This window comes from Panthera uncia (genome assembly GCF_023721935.1).
Source record: "Panthera uncia isolate 11264 chromosome A1 unlocalized genomic scaffold, Puncia_PCG_1.0 HiC_scaffold_16, whole genome shotgun sequence".
NCBI lineage: Eukaryota > Metazoa > Chordata > Mammalia > Carnivora > Felidae > Panthera > Panthera uncia.
In genome coordinates this window covers 4,190,917-4,203,002 of record NW_026057576.1, presented here as the reverse complement: position 1 = coordinate 4,203,002, position 12,086 = coordinate 4,190,917, and the positions used below count along the sequence as shown (strand labels likewise).

General features: G+C 50.4%; 1 protein-coding gene across 2 annotated transcripts in view; it reads left to right on the top strand.

Moving 5' to 3' along the window:
* MIPEP (mitochondrial intermediate peptidase) overlaps positions 1-12,086 on the top strand; it is a 164,957-nt gene that overhangs the window by 132,653 nt on the left and 20,218 nt on the right. Inside the window, exons 17-18 of one of the 2 annotated variants that reach the window (XM_049646711.1) lie at positions 676-797; positions 3,858-3,931. The exons of the other annotated variant lie outside the window; for it this stretch is intronic. Coding sequence (XP_049502668.1) covers positions 676-797; positions 3,858-3,931 — 196 coding nt within the window. The remainder of the gene's footprint in view (positions 1-675; positions 798-3,857; positions 3,932-12,086) is intronic. 2 annotated transcript variants of the gene reach the window in all.

Below are 12,086 nucleotides of genomic sequence, written 5' to 3'. Positions count from 1 at the left end.
CATGGCCTTTCTTATAAGAGCTACACGATTGTCCTCAAAAAGCACGGAGGCACTCAGAGCCAGACCCATGGTTCCCTCTGGCGTGGACGACCAGGCATCCGCAGGCCACGACGGGTGTGAAAGCCCAGCCCCCTCCGCGATCCTCACTTCTCCCGCTGAGCTCGGGCTGCCGGCTTTCCATGTCTGTCACAGAGCTGAGCCCCAGCAGTGACGAACTTGTACAAAACGCTTCAGCGTGTCAGGTTTGCTTTCCTCAAGGCTCCTCCCCTCGGCTTGCAGATGACCGCCTTCTGGCCGTGTCCTCACATGGTCTTTCCTCTGAGCCCACCCTGGTGTCTCTCCCTTCTTAGAAGGACTCTAGTCCCCCTGCATTAGCCCCATTTTAGCTTAGCCACCCTTTTAAAAGAAAGGCTCTATCTCCAAATACAGTCACATTCTGCGGCATCGGGGTGGGGGCTTCGACATACGAATTTTGGGGCGGGGGGGGCGCCCTTCAGTCCGTAACCGTGTATAAAATGTGGAAAAATGTTAATATGGTGAGCGATGTGGCCCTCGAGGGTTAAATTTAAATCCAGACATTTGCGGATTTCCTCCTGTGCTCCCATTGTGTTCTGGTGCGTGATACCTGGAGATACAAAGATGTAATTATTTCCTTTGCTGTTTCCGTGTTGGCAGGCCTGGCAGCTTCGATTCAGCCACCTCGTGGGCTACGGTGCCAAGTATTACTCTTACCTCATGTCCAGGGCGGTAGCTTCCATGGTCTGGAAGGAGTGTTTTCGACGAGACCCTTTTAACAGGTAACGAGGGGGAGGAATTCTTCTCCGACACCAGTAATCTGCCACCCCCCTGCGTCTGAAGCCAGGCCGGGAACCTCAGCTGCTTGCCCCCGCAGTGCAGGCCACTGCCAGGCCCTTCCGACCGGCTGCCCGAGACGGGGCCGGGCCCCGAGCCTCCGCCTCGCCCCGCAGCACTCACGGCTGTCACACACCGGCGATGGTGTGGCACCCTCCTGTCACGCCCGCAGGGACCTCTGCGTGAGGGCTCTTTGTGCCTCCTAAGTGGGCCTAGACTGCTGTGTTCCCGTGCGTCCCCTGTGGGTTTGCGTGGCTGTTCCGGCCTGTCTTGTTGTCTGTTCCCCACTGCTCTGTGCTTCCTGTTACTTGAGACGGCCTTCCTTATTTTCAGCACAAGCTTCCGAGGAGTCAGTCACACGGGACACCTGATTTCCTCTTTGTTGCCCAACGAAGGGCTCGCTACTGTCAGTCATTTGGGAGCAGCACCATTGGAAGCGTTGATTCTCGATGCCAGGGTCCACTTTGCTCCGGAAGGTTCCCCCTTTGCCCGACTTTGGAACGCTTTCTTCCCGTGGAAGACGGTGGCAGTCTGAAGAAGGGGACCCGCTCCCCTGACGGCTCCTCCACAGCTCCCCTTCATGGGGGCCGCTGACCACCACTTAGTATCGGTAGCTGCAGAACCCCTGCCCCACATCGCTTCCCGCGGCCTGCCTCCTGGGCGCCCTCTCGAGTAGCCTTGCTCAGCATTTCCACCATCGGGATGGGCAGTGGTTCAGACGGGAGAATCCGCAGCTGACTCAGCGGAAGGCTCACGAACATGACTGTGGGCTGAGTCTCGGGCCTCAGGCTAGCCGGTGACCGTGGGAGCCTGTAGTGATTCAGTGAGGGAATCCGGGTAGGTGGATTTCAGGTAGGGACGTACGGTGCCCAACCCCTTCCCCGCCGTGGAGACAGGCCACGCGAGGTGGCGGCGGGCTGGAAGAGGACGGAGAGCGGGGTCTGGGCTGGGCAGCCCCGCATCCCCAGGATCAGAAGCACAGGAGTATCCTGTCGTGCCCCCAGTGGGCCTCCACAGGATGCTTCTCGACCGCAACCTTGGGGAAGTTGAGTTCTGGTCTCAGAGTCCTTGGAAGGTGCTTCCTTGAAAGCAAACCACGAATGATGATCTGGTCTCATACTCGTTTAAAACATCTTGTCTCCTCACCACACAGACGCGTCTCCAAATACCTGTCAGGCAGCCGTGGACGATGACTGGTGTCTTCACCGCTTTCATGTGGTTGGAGATGAATGGCACCTTGGGTTTTCGGAGTGCCCTAAAATTTCCGTACGGCGTGTTAGTTTGCATTCACGGTTGTCCTGGCAGAGCACGTACTTCTTACGAGAGGACACTGAGGCTCGGAGAGGGCAGGTGGTTTGTCCGAGGCCTCACAGTTCAGACTGGAGTGAGCTGATAAAACAGGTCTGCTGATTCCTAGCCCCCTCCCCCTCCCCGTCTCCTGCCAACTCCAGCTTTTCATGCAGCTCGATGCAGGTTGGGATTTTCTTAGCATCTAATAATCACATTCAGTTCCAAAGTCTTTGGAACTTGAGTCTGATGTCATAGAATGTTGAAATGTTTTGCAGCTTCGTAGCCACATGTTCTTTTGTCTCCTGCCCTTTGCATGCTGCAGACATTCGGTCTGCCTTTCGGATTTTGTTATTTTCAGAAGACCGAAAGCCAAAATTGACTATAATAAATCATTTCGGGGAATTACGATTCTTCACTGGAGATTTCTATAAACAGGCAAAATATTACCTTGTTTAAAGGAACTGCACTTTACTAGAAGACCACATACTATTAAGTACATATATTTCTTGCATTTATATCTTGTTTATGTGTGCATTCTTGCCTAGACATGTAGTTTGCCACACTTTTATAGACCTGTAAAAGTAAGCTAGTAAAAATACTCATAGGGCTAGAAAATTTCTTACCTATGTCAAAAGATCCTTTTTGATCCCACTCCTGAAAAAATCACCAGACTGGATGCCTCACCAGAAAGCCAGGGGCCAGGAGGAGGCACACCCCTCCCCCAGGCCAGAGGTCAGGCAGGGCCTCTCAGCCACCCTGTCCCCTCCCTGGGTGGGCCCAGCCTTCTGTCCATGTTTCCTAATTCAGGACACGCTTTGCCTTAGCACCCACTTCGTGTTTGACATCAACCTATGTTGGATACTGTGACACTATCAGAAATTCTGATTAGAAACACGTTTGCAAAATTGCCCGTATGCAAAGATGCTCCAGAAATAGTGCAATGAAAACATCGTGATTTATGTAACTTATGTCATCATGGGTGTCAGTCATCTGGCATTAAAGGAATTGCTTTTTCCATAATACACAAAAGTAGCTCTAAAGAGCCTTGTGTCCGGGTGCCATTAAGTTGGAGAATTTCTATCTATAAAAGTTCTCCAAAATCTGCCTGCACGTATCATCACAGACGGTGTTCCCTGCAGAATCCAGCAGACAAAGAGCATCGGAAGATACAGACGGGCCGTTCCGAACTTTGCCCTTTCCACCTGTATACTCAAGAGTCAGTTTCCTGTTCCATTAGCTGTTACCCTAAGCCAAGGTCTCCGGGTGTAATTAACCCTCTCCTGCCAGCTTTTTCTCCTTCGCTTTTATTTCACAGTCTTATTTTTTCTCTCTCTGTTTCATCTCAGCATAAATAATTCCAAAACCTCACTTAAAGATAATCCCAAAGACGATGGAGAATAGGATAGCTTCCACTTAGTATATGATCCATAAACGAAATAATCCTTTCTTTGAAGAGAGATTGCTTGCTGTGAAACAAAGCTAAAAATACACTTCTTTTACAGTAAATATTTCACACCTAGTTTGACTTTATTAGAGTAATTCAAAAATTGGAAGTCGATGTTTAGAAGCAGGAAAATCGAGGGCTGAGCTATCTCATGGTGGCGGCTTTTCTGTCAGCGTGGCTTCATTTGGAGAAACTAAGACACGGCTGACCGGGGGCTGGGCGGGCTGCCCGTGTCAGTGCCTGTAACGGTCTCTTCTTCTCCCCCCACCAGGACGGCAGGGGAGCGCTATCGCAGGGAGATGCTGGCACACGGCGGGGGCAAGGAACCGATGCTCATGGTGCAAGGTAAAACAAAACGAGGATTGGTAACTCTGCTGTGCGACCTTCTTTCTTTCAAGGTTTTGTGGGTTGTATATATTTTAAATTATAATATAATTTAACGTTGCCATACAACGTTCTATTAGTTTCAGGTGCACAGCACGGTGATGGGGCAGGTCTGTACATTACGCCAGGGTCACCAGCATATTGTTGCTGCCGTGGGTCACCGAACACTGTTATTACAGTATCATTGACTGTACTCCCTATGCTGTACTTTCCACCTCTGTGACTTATTTATTTGATAACTGGCAGTTGGTACCTCAGTCCCCTTCATTGATTTCGCCCATCCCCTCACCACCCTCCCGTTTTATGGGTTAGGTTTTAATATTAGCTCTTGGAGTTATGTTTTTGCACCATCTATAGTGAAAGCTGTTTCATATTTCCTTCATACATTTTTTTTTTTTTTTGCCTTTAGAGATGATGCGTCAGCTGTGTCCTTTGTTCTGAGCATGTATCTAGTTCATTGTATCCCAAACAAATTAATTTTTAGTTACTGTGATGTATTTAGATGCCAGGATAAAATTTCAGGTTTTAACTTTTAAAATGTAGGAAATTTATAAATTTGTCATAAATTATCAAAAAAATTGGTTTTAATAGGTCCCAGTGTATTTCTTTAGCTTAAAGAAGTCCTGTAAGCTTTCTCTGAAAGCTTAGCCATGCCTTTGCTAGAAATTCCAAGGCATTTTTTTTACCCATTGAAAAATTAGAACCTAAGTAAATCTCTTTGAGGTACTACAGTGCTTGTTGTCTTATGTAATTTGGGAGGTTCGTTTTTTCATTTAAGTATTTGCACTGAAAATTTAATTGTAAATGGAAGTGACCATCATGGTTTTTCATAAAATGTTCTCACAAATATTTTAAGGAACATGCGAATGTTATTGGATCTCAATGTATTGACAATTTTATTTGCAGCTGATCTCCCTAACTAGCTGATAAAAATTGCTTTTAGGAAATACCATCCAGTATTGGAGAAATATGGTCGCAGTGGGTCTGACGTCAAGGTTTCCTTGCCTAGATCTGTTCGGTCTAACACCTGTTGCGGGTGTTCGCGGAGCCCCAGGTCCTTCCCTTTAGCCGTGTGTTAAGCGGGTACTCGCTGAGCGCTCACTCTGCCCGGGGCACCGCTGTGGTTGTGTGTTGTGTTGCCCTGTGCGGAGGGCAGGAGCGGAAGAGGCGAAGACGACCATCGGGTCCTTGTGCGGCTCGCGCTCCTTCAGCTCTGCCGGGAGGGGGCGCTCTCGTGGGCACAGTCCGCCCAATGCCGCCGCGTGTTCAGAAAACAAATCTGCCCGCCTGCAAAGCCTGCAGTTTCATGGGGCCCCGCCGAACCAGAGATGACAAAAGTGCGCCACAGCCACGCCTTGCTCTTCCATCAGTGCACTGCCCTCGGAGCCGTCCTGCGGTGCGGAGGGCACGCTGATGGCGCCTCAGTTCCCACTTGAGCCTTACTGGCCCTTCGTGAACTGTGCCACATCCAGGGAATGGTTTAAAATGGTTTGCATGCGTTGGTTGATGCAATCTTCTAGCAACCCTAGGAGGTGGGAATGATCGTTATTCCCATTTGACCGAGGCTGAAACAGGTCAGTCCTTGGTCCATGTTAGAGGCAGTGAGTAGAACAGTCAGGATTTGAACCTGTGACTTCTGGCTGCAGAGACCGAGGCCGTCGGCAGTCTGCGCTGTTTCACGTGTTTGCGGAACACGACACTGGGGTGAGGGTCTCCTACGGACCCACGTGAAAGACAGATGACTTGGCTCATGATAGTGAGCCACCAAGAGGTTAAACTGTGTGCTTGTAGCCGGTAGCTTGTGGTCCTGCACGAAAAGCCCACTGTGCTCCAAGAAGATATGCTGCAGGATGGCTTTGTCCCGTGGATTTTCTGTTCTGTATACTCTCCCAGTAGCTGTGCTCAGCTTCTCCTTTTTGAGACCAAGGTCTCAATGGTGTCTGCGCATAAATATTAGCTTCCGTATGGTTCCATCAAAGGGGGAAAAAAAGTAAATCCTTTTCTGTGTTTGTCTTTTGGCTGGTGTGTTGGTCTACCCTGCCTCCAGGAATGTTGTAAGAAACCTCTCTAAAAATTCTGCTCTTTATATGAAACGTCATTGTGTTAAGAAACCTAATATTTTCCGCACTGGAATTCGCACACTTGGGAGAGAAAAACAAGATTGTGGTTCAAACCAGGGATGAGAAAGTGTTCGGATTCCAGTTAACACCAACAATAGAATGGTTCTGCTTTTAAACCTCAATATTTTTCTTAATGTGGTTCTGTCTGATCTCATTAATTCACATGGTTTGTTACATGTCAAAGATGAATGGGGGACGTGCGGAGAAGTTACGCCTGTCGTCGCTTTATAGGGTTGGATTTGTAAGACAAGACCAGCAGTGGCTTCTCCTTTTCTTGTATGCAGCCAGCCTGTACCCCAAAACAGAATGTCTTAGGGGATGGCTCATAGCCGAACACTAGGGTACCCCTAGGAGTAGCGATTGGTGAAATTGTTAAGAGTTGTGATATAAAAGCTTAAATGATCTGGGAGGCATTATTCCTGTTTGGAAGTGTAATTTTTACCAGGTGTTTATTAAATATGTTATTTAACTACTTACTAGGTCAACGTAAAGAGTTATATTCAGTAGCAAAAGATGAGGAGAACACCTCCCTTCAAATTACGTTCCTCCCTGGCCAAATGACAACTTTGTTAACCTCCTTACTTTAAGACTTCTATGGCGGACGAACTTCAGGCCGTTCCTTCGAGTCAGAATACCTCTGCCTCGTATTGAGGCTCTCCGAATGATACCTAGTCACAGAAATCAAATACGTCAAGCTTTTGACCTTTGAATAATAAAAACCACACAGGTGAGCTGTGTTTAGAATGAGTCGTCATCGGCTCTGAATCCCTTGACCTTTTCTGGGCCCACTGACGGATGAGCCTCCTTGTGGCCAGAGCCCGGCCTGAAGGAAGTCCCAGAGAACACCGCATTCCTCTTTCTTGTCTCCCACTGGTCGCCCCCCATTCATCAGCTAAAGGGTGCTGCCACGCAGCCCTGTCCCGGTGCTGACTCTAGCACGAGGGAGTGGCTGTCGCCCGATAGAGTCAGGGACTCTATCCCTGACTGAGGGAGCCCCGCGGGGAAATAAATCCCAAGTCGTACAACCGTGGCAACAGGAGCCTTTGGTAGAGTCCGAGCCCATAGTTGTTTCCTCTCAACACTCCAAACACCATTTGAAAACAACTTGATGGTTAAATAGTAGTTAAAACGGCATGTCCCCCCTCGGGGAAGAAAAGAGGTCACATGGTAACCACAGCCTACTGTAGTAGGATGTGCCCTTGCTGGCTCTGGCTTCCAGGAGAAAGTCACTTCCCCTCCCTCGGTATGTCCTTACCTGCCTTTAAACACATCCATGGCACATGCAAAGATACAGGTTATAAGCACAGCATTCGTTTACTTAACAACCCACCCCCCCCGCCGCCCCCCGCCACTCAACCGTTTGGCAACACCTGATGGAAACCAACTTTCTTAATTGCCAAGAATTCCGGGCTGAGCTTGAACTCTTTGTATTCAGTTGCCGGTGGTGAGTTTTTCTCCCCTTCTTGCCATACGCTACCCCCACCCGCCGGTGTTTTTTTGGTTTATGTTAAGTACCCCATTTCTGAGTAATAAGAGCACGTCAAGGTTTTGCCGGAAAGAAACGATGATAACGTGCTATTTTCATTCATTTTCTTATTTTTCAAAGCCTAGACTAGAATGCTTCGAAGGGTGCCGTGGGTTCAGTGTCTGTCACAACCGTTGCAGAAAATGTACGGGTTGCTAGAACGCAAACATGCAGGAAGGCTTGTGAGTAGCAAGGGAGCGCCGTTTTGTACCCACTGGGCAGCACGATCGTGTCGTACCACACCAGACACGAGGGTGGAATGATTCGGCCCCGCGGGGTAGAAGTTGCGTGATTTCAGCAGTCTGTGAATGACGGAGGGAGTCCTCACGCGTAGCTTCCTCTGCACGCCGTCTCTCTGTGTTTTATGTCCTCTACGAGCTTGGGTGAATGGCCCCTGTTAAGTTTTTAGGGTCAGATTTATCATTCCGATGATCAGGAAAAACAACAACAGCAGCAACTAACATTTGCAGAAACTGCTACGTGCCGATACCTTCCGCTGTGCTGCCCGATTTAGTCCCCAAAGCGTAGGTCAGATGGTCCCCATTTTTACAGATAATGAAACCGTCAAGAGTTCATTCTCTCTCTGTGCCGCCTCTCCTCCCGACTCCCGCGTCTTCCTCGGTTGACCTCTAAATTCTGACTTGAGATCGAGCTGGTCCTTAGAACATGGGAGATGTAAGTGGAGTGAGCCCTGAGGCCTGCACGATCCCCAGGAGTCTGCGGTTTGTTGTTTCTAACCTCACATCCTAACTGTTCCCCTTGACATCGGAGAGGCCTGCCTGCCATCCAGCCATCAGCAATAAGATTTCCCTTCATCTGTTTTTGTAGGAGCTCCTTTAGACTTTTGCGGTAAAGCTATCAACTTAGTTTGTAATCATTCTGAGTCATGGTGGTTCCGAGAGAAAGGTCCCCGCCGCAGCCCAGTGAGCTCGATGCCCAGTAAGTGTCGTGTTTCTGCCTCTGGTTAGAGCACTCCCTGTGCTCTACCCTTCAACCTTTGCACCAAGAATTTTGCGGGGGGAAGGAAAGGTTAAAGTCCAAGACTTTCGCATTCCAGGAGGCTGTTGGGAACACTCGACCACTTTACTTCTGTGCTTGTTGCCAGAGGAGAAACTCTTAGCTTCATTTTTATGTCTCTGTGGTCAAAAGCCGTCATGCCAGTAGAGACACAAAGTATTAACCTGGCAGAGTTTTTAAAAGGACCAAACATCAGAGAAGACTGAAAGAATTACTAGGTAAATGAGTCTACTCTCAGTGGCACTCCCTTCAGTTTGTGTTGCCAAACTGACTCCTGGAACCAAAGTCTAGGAGCCCACAGGGCCTCACTTGAAGCTGATGAAAATCATAATACCTTACGTTTCTGCCGAGCGTTATGGTTTTCCAGGCACATTCATTTTTGCCATAATTATCCTGTGTCATCTATTCTAACTTATTACATATCATTTTTGTCCAAGAAAAAAACCCAGAGAATTGTGGTCTCTATTCCAAAAGGTCATCCCTGTGCCCCGAGGAGATTCATGCAAACCATCTATGGTGATGACTCCTCTTTTCTTTAAAAACCATCTTGGTCCTAGTAGCTGTGCACACAGCCGGCTTTCAGATCTCGGTTTCACGCCAACTCACAGCAAGGCTCCTTGGAGAGACGGTTGATTCCAGGGCTGAGTGTAAAGCACGAGCCAGAAGCTCCAGGAAATAAGAAAGTGCCCAGAAACACACCCAAGGAGGGGTGTGTATGTCAAAGGGAGGCGAACTGAAAAGAGGTCCCAGTGGCCAAAGTGGTGACAATTTGAGCAACCGAGTAAATAAGGCAGTTACTAGAACATGACAGAAAGTACAGAAGTTCTGCCTTTGAGTTCGCAGTGACGTAAATGATTGAATAAATAAACGGGGAGAATAAACAAACCTCCCGTGCAGAAGCATTTCAACAGTGTATACAGATAGATGCTCCGCTCTCCAGGAAACGGATCGTAAGTTACGTGTGAATGTGCAGGGTGGTTTCCTTCCAAGGGAATGCAGTATGGAAAGGGGCGGGAGAAATTACGGGAACTTTCTAGAGGAGAAGCTGAGAAACACTCCCCCGGTCGGGTGTTCCAGGTCAGCATCGACAGCGAAGCCATGTTGATAGGATGTGCCCTTGATATGATGTTCGAGAAAGGCTCTTCACCTCTGTGGGCTTCCTTCCCAAACCCGTCACCCAAACTGAGGGACAGAGTACAAAATACCCAAACGGCCCACCTCAAAAGTGTCAAGGTCAGGGAATTGAAGAGACTTTCAAGGTGTGCAGGGGAAGCTAAGCAGGGGTGACGGGCTACGTGCGGTGTGGCGTCCTGGATGGGACCTTGGGGCAGAACAAGGACATTAGGTAGAAACGAAGGGAATGTGAGTAAATGCCGACTTTAGTTAACAGCCGTGAAGGAATATCGGTTCACTAGTTGTGACGCCCGTGCCCAACCAAGGGAAGACGGTAACAGTGGAGGAGACGCACCGACCGACTGGGGCAGGTGTGTGGGAACTCTCTATCTTCACAATTCTTCAGTAAATGTAAAACTATCCTAAAATTACCAGTACACGAACAAGCCTCTTTGGTAAGCTTTCTGGTAATGACGCTGCTGCTCGCGGTGTCCCCTCCCTGCTCCCCAACTCCATTTGCCGTATTTTTCTGCTCTCCTGCCACTGTCACCTTGGGGGGAGGTGCGGGGGGGAGCCCATGGGGACCATTGGAGGAGGGGCTGCTTGGCACAGCGTGCGGTCAGGGGAAATGGGCATCACGCGGGCATCGTAGATGCTGTGAAGGACTTCTGGCATTTACTCTGAGGACCAGAGAAAGCACCGACAGTGTTTGCAAGGCAGGTAGTGACCAGATCAGGTTTCCGGTTTCCGGTATCCGCCGCCTGCTGACGAGGGGCCGCCTGGTTCGAAGAGGCCCCTTGTTGGCAGTAATCCTGGTGAGAGTCGAGGGCGACCAGCCCGGGAGAGTAGGCAGTCGGGATGAGAAGAGGTTTTCTGATTTAAGACCATTTACGAAGTTAAGAGCCGCTGGCCGTGGAATCGATTCTGTGTGGAAGTGAGGAAGTGGGCGGGATGCCAGAGATGGTTCCCAAGTTCCCAACTTTGGCCGCAGGAGAGGTGGCCGTGCCCTTGAGAGCGCAGGGGACCCACTGATGAGAGCGGTGGAGCCGTGGCTGACTGCAGCGTAAGGCATCGGGAAGCCTACGGGATGGCGCCTGGGGGGCCCAGTCAGTCAAGCGTCCGGCTCTTGGAATCAATCGGCTCTGGTCGTGACCTCGCGGTGTCGTGGGTTCGAGCCCCGCGTCGGGCTCTGCGGTGACAGCCAGAGCCTGCTTGGGATTCTGCCTCTCTCCCTCTCTCTCCGCCCCTATCCCACTTGCGCTGTCTCTCTGTCTCTCCCAAAACACATCCATAAACTTTAAAGAAAGGTAACGAGAGAAACACGGGCCCGACAAGCAGCCCCGCTGCCCTGGAGCAGCTCAGCGCACGTGTGGAATTCGGCGCTAGAAGCTCCCCAGTGCAGGGGATTCAATTCCAGGGTTACCGCGGGGACCCGGTGTCCAGACGCCCCTCTTGCTTAGCAGGAGGCCTTCCCGTTGGCTGTTTGCGCGAAACGAGCATGACGGCCGCCGGGAGCAGTAAGCGCTGTCTGTCGGCCAAAGTAGAGCCGACACGCAAAAGCCAGGGGGCTACAGAGGCCGTCACTGTTCGACGCTCGCTTGACCGCTTTCCCCTGTTGTCCACACGCATCCCCGCTGACTTCGAGAGGGGAGGCATTTTGCATCGTCTCGCGGAACTAAAAACCAGCTGGGGTTCCTACTTGCAGTTCCAATCGTGCCGTCTGGCGAATCCCTGAACGTCGCCGTGCCTGGCACAAAGCTGGCAGGCCGAACGCTGTGGGAGAATGAACGGATGTACGGGCACTCCGGATGCTCACTCCTGAGTTGTTGTCGCCGTCGTCGTCGTTGTAAATGTGCCTCTTTGCTCTCTGTGCTTCTCATTAAGTGGGATTTTCAAGGGAGAGATTCACACGTGCCAGGTGCTGCCTGACTTAGCTGACGTCTGTGTCCCCTGGGCGTGTAGGGGCTCAGGGTGAAGAAATGCCAGGACGTGCTCGCAAGACGTGCGCTGTGGCCGACGAGTGCCCACCCCAGAGTGTGTTTTCCATTTGTGGCTTGTAAGGAAAGCCCTCAGATATATGAAATATTGAAAGGCAAGGCGATTTAAAACGACCGGCATGCCAGGCAAAACTATGCTGTTTGAAGTAAACCAGATGAATTTGCACGGGTTGCTCAGATGTTTAAAAATACAGATCTGGGGCGCCTGGGTGGCGCAGTCGGTTAAGCGTCCGACTTCAGCCAGGTCACGATCTCGCGGTCCGTGAGTTCGAGCCCCGCGTCGGGCTCCGGGCTGATGGCTCGGAGCCTGGAGCCTGCTTCCGATTCTGGGTCTCCCTCTCTCT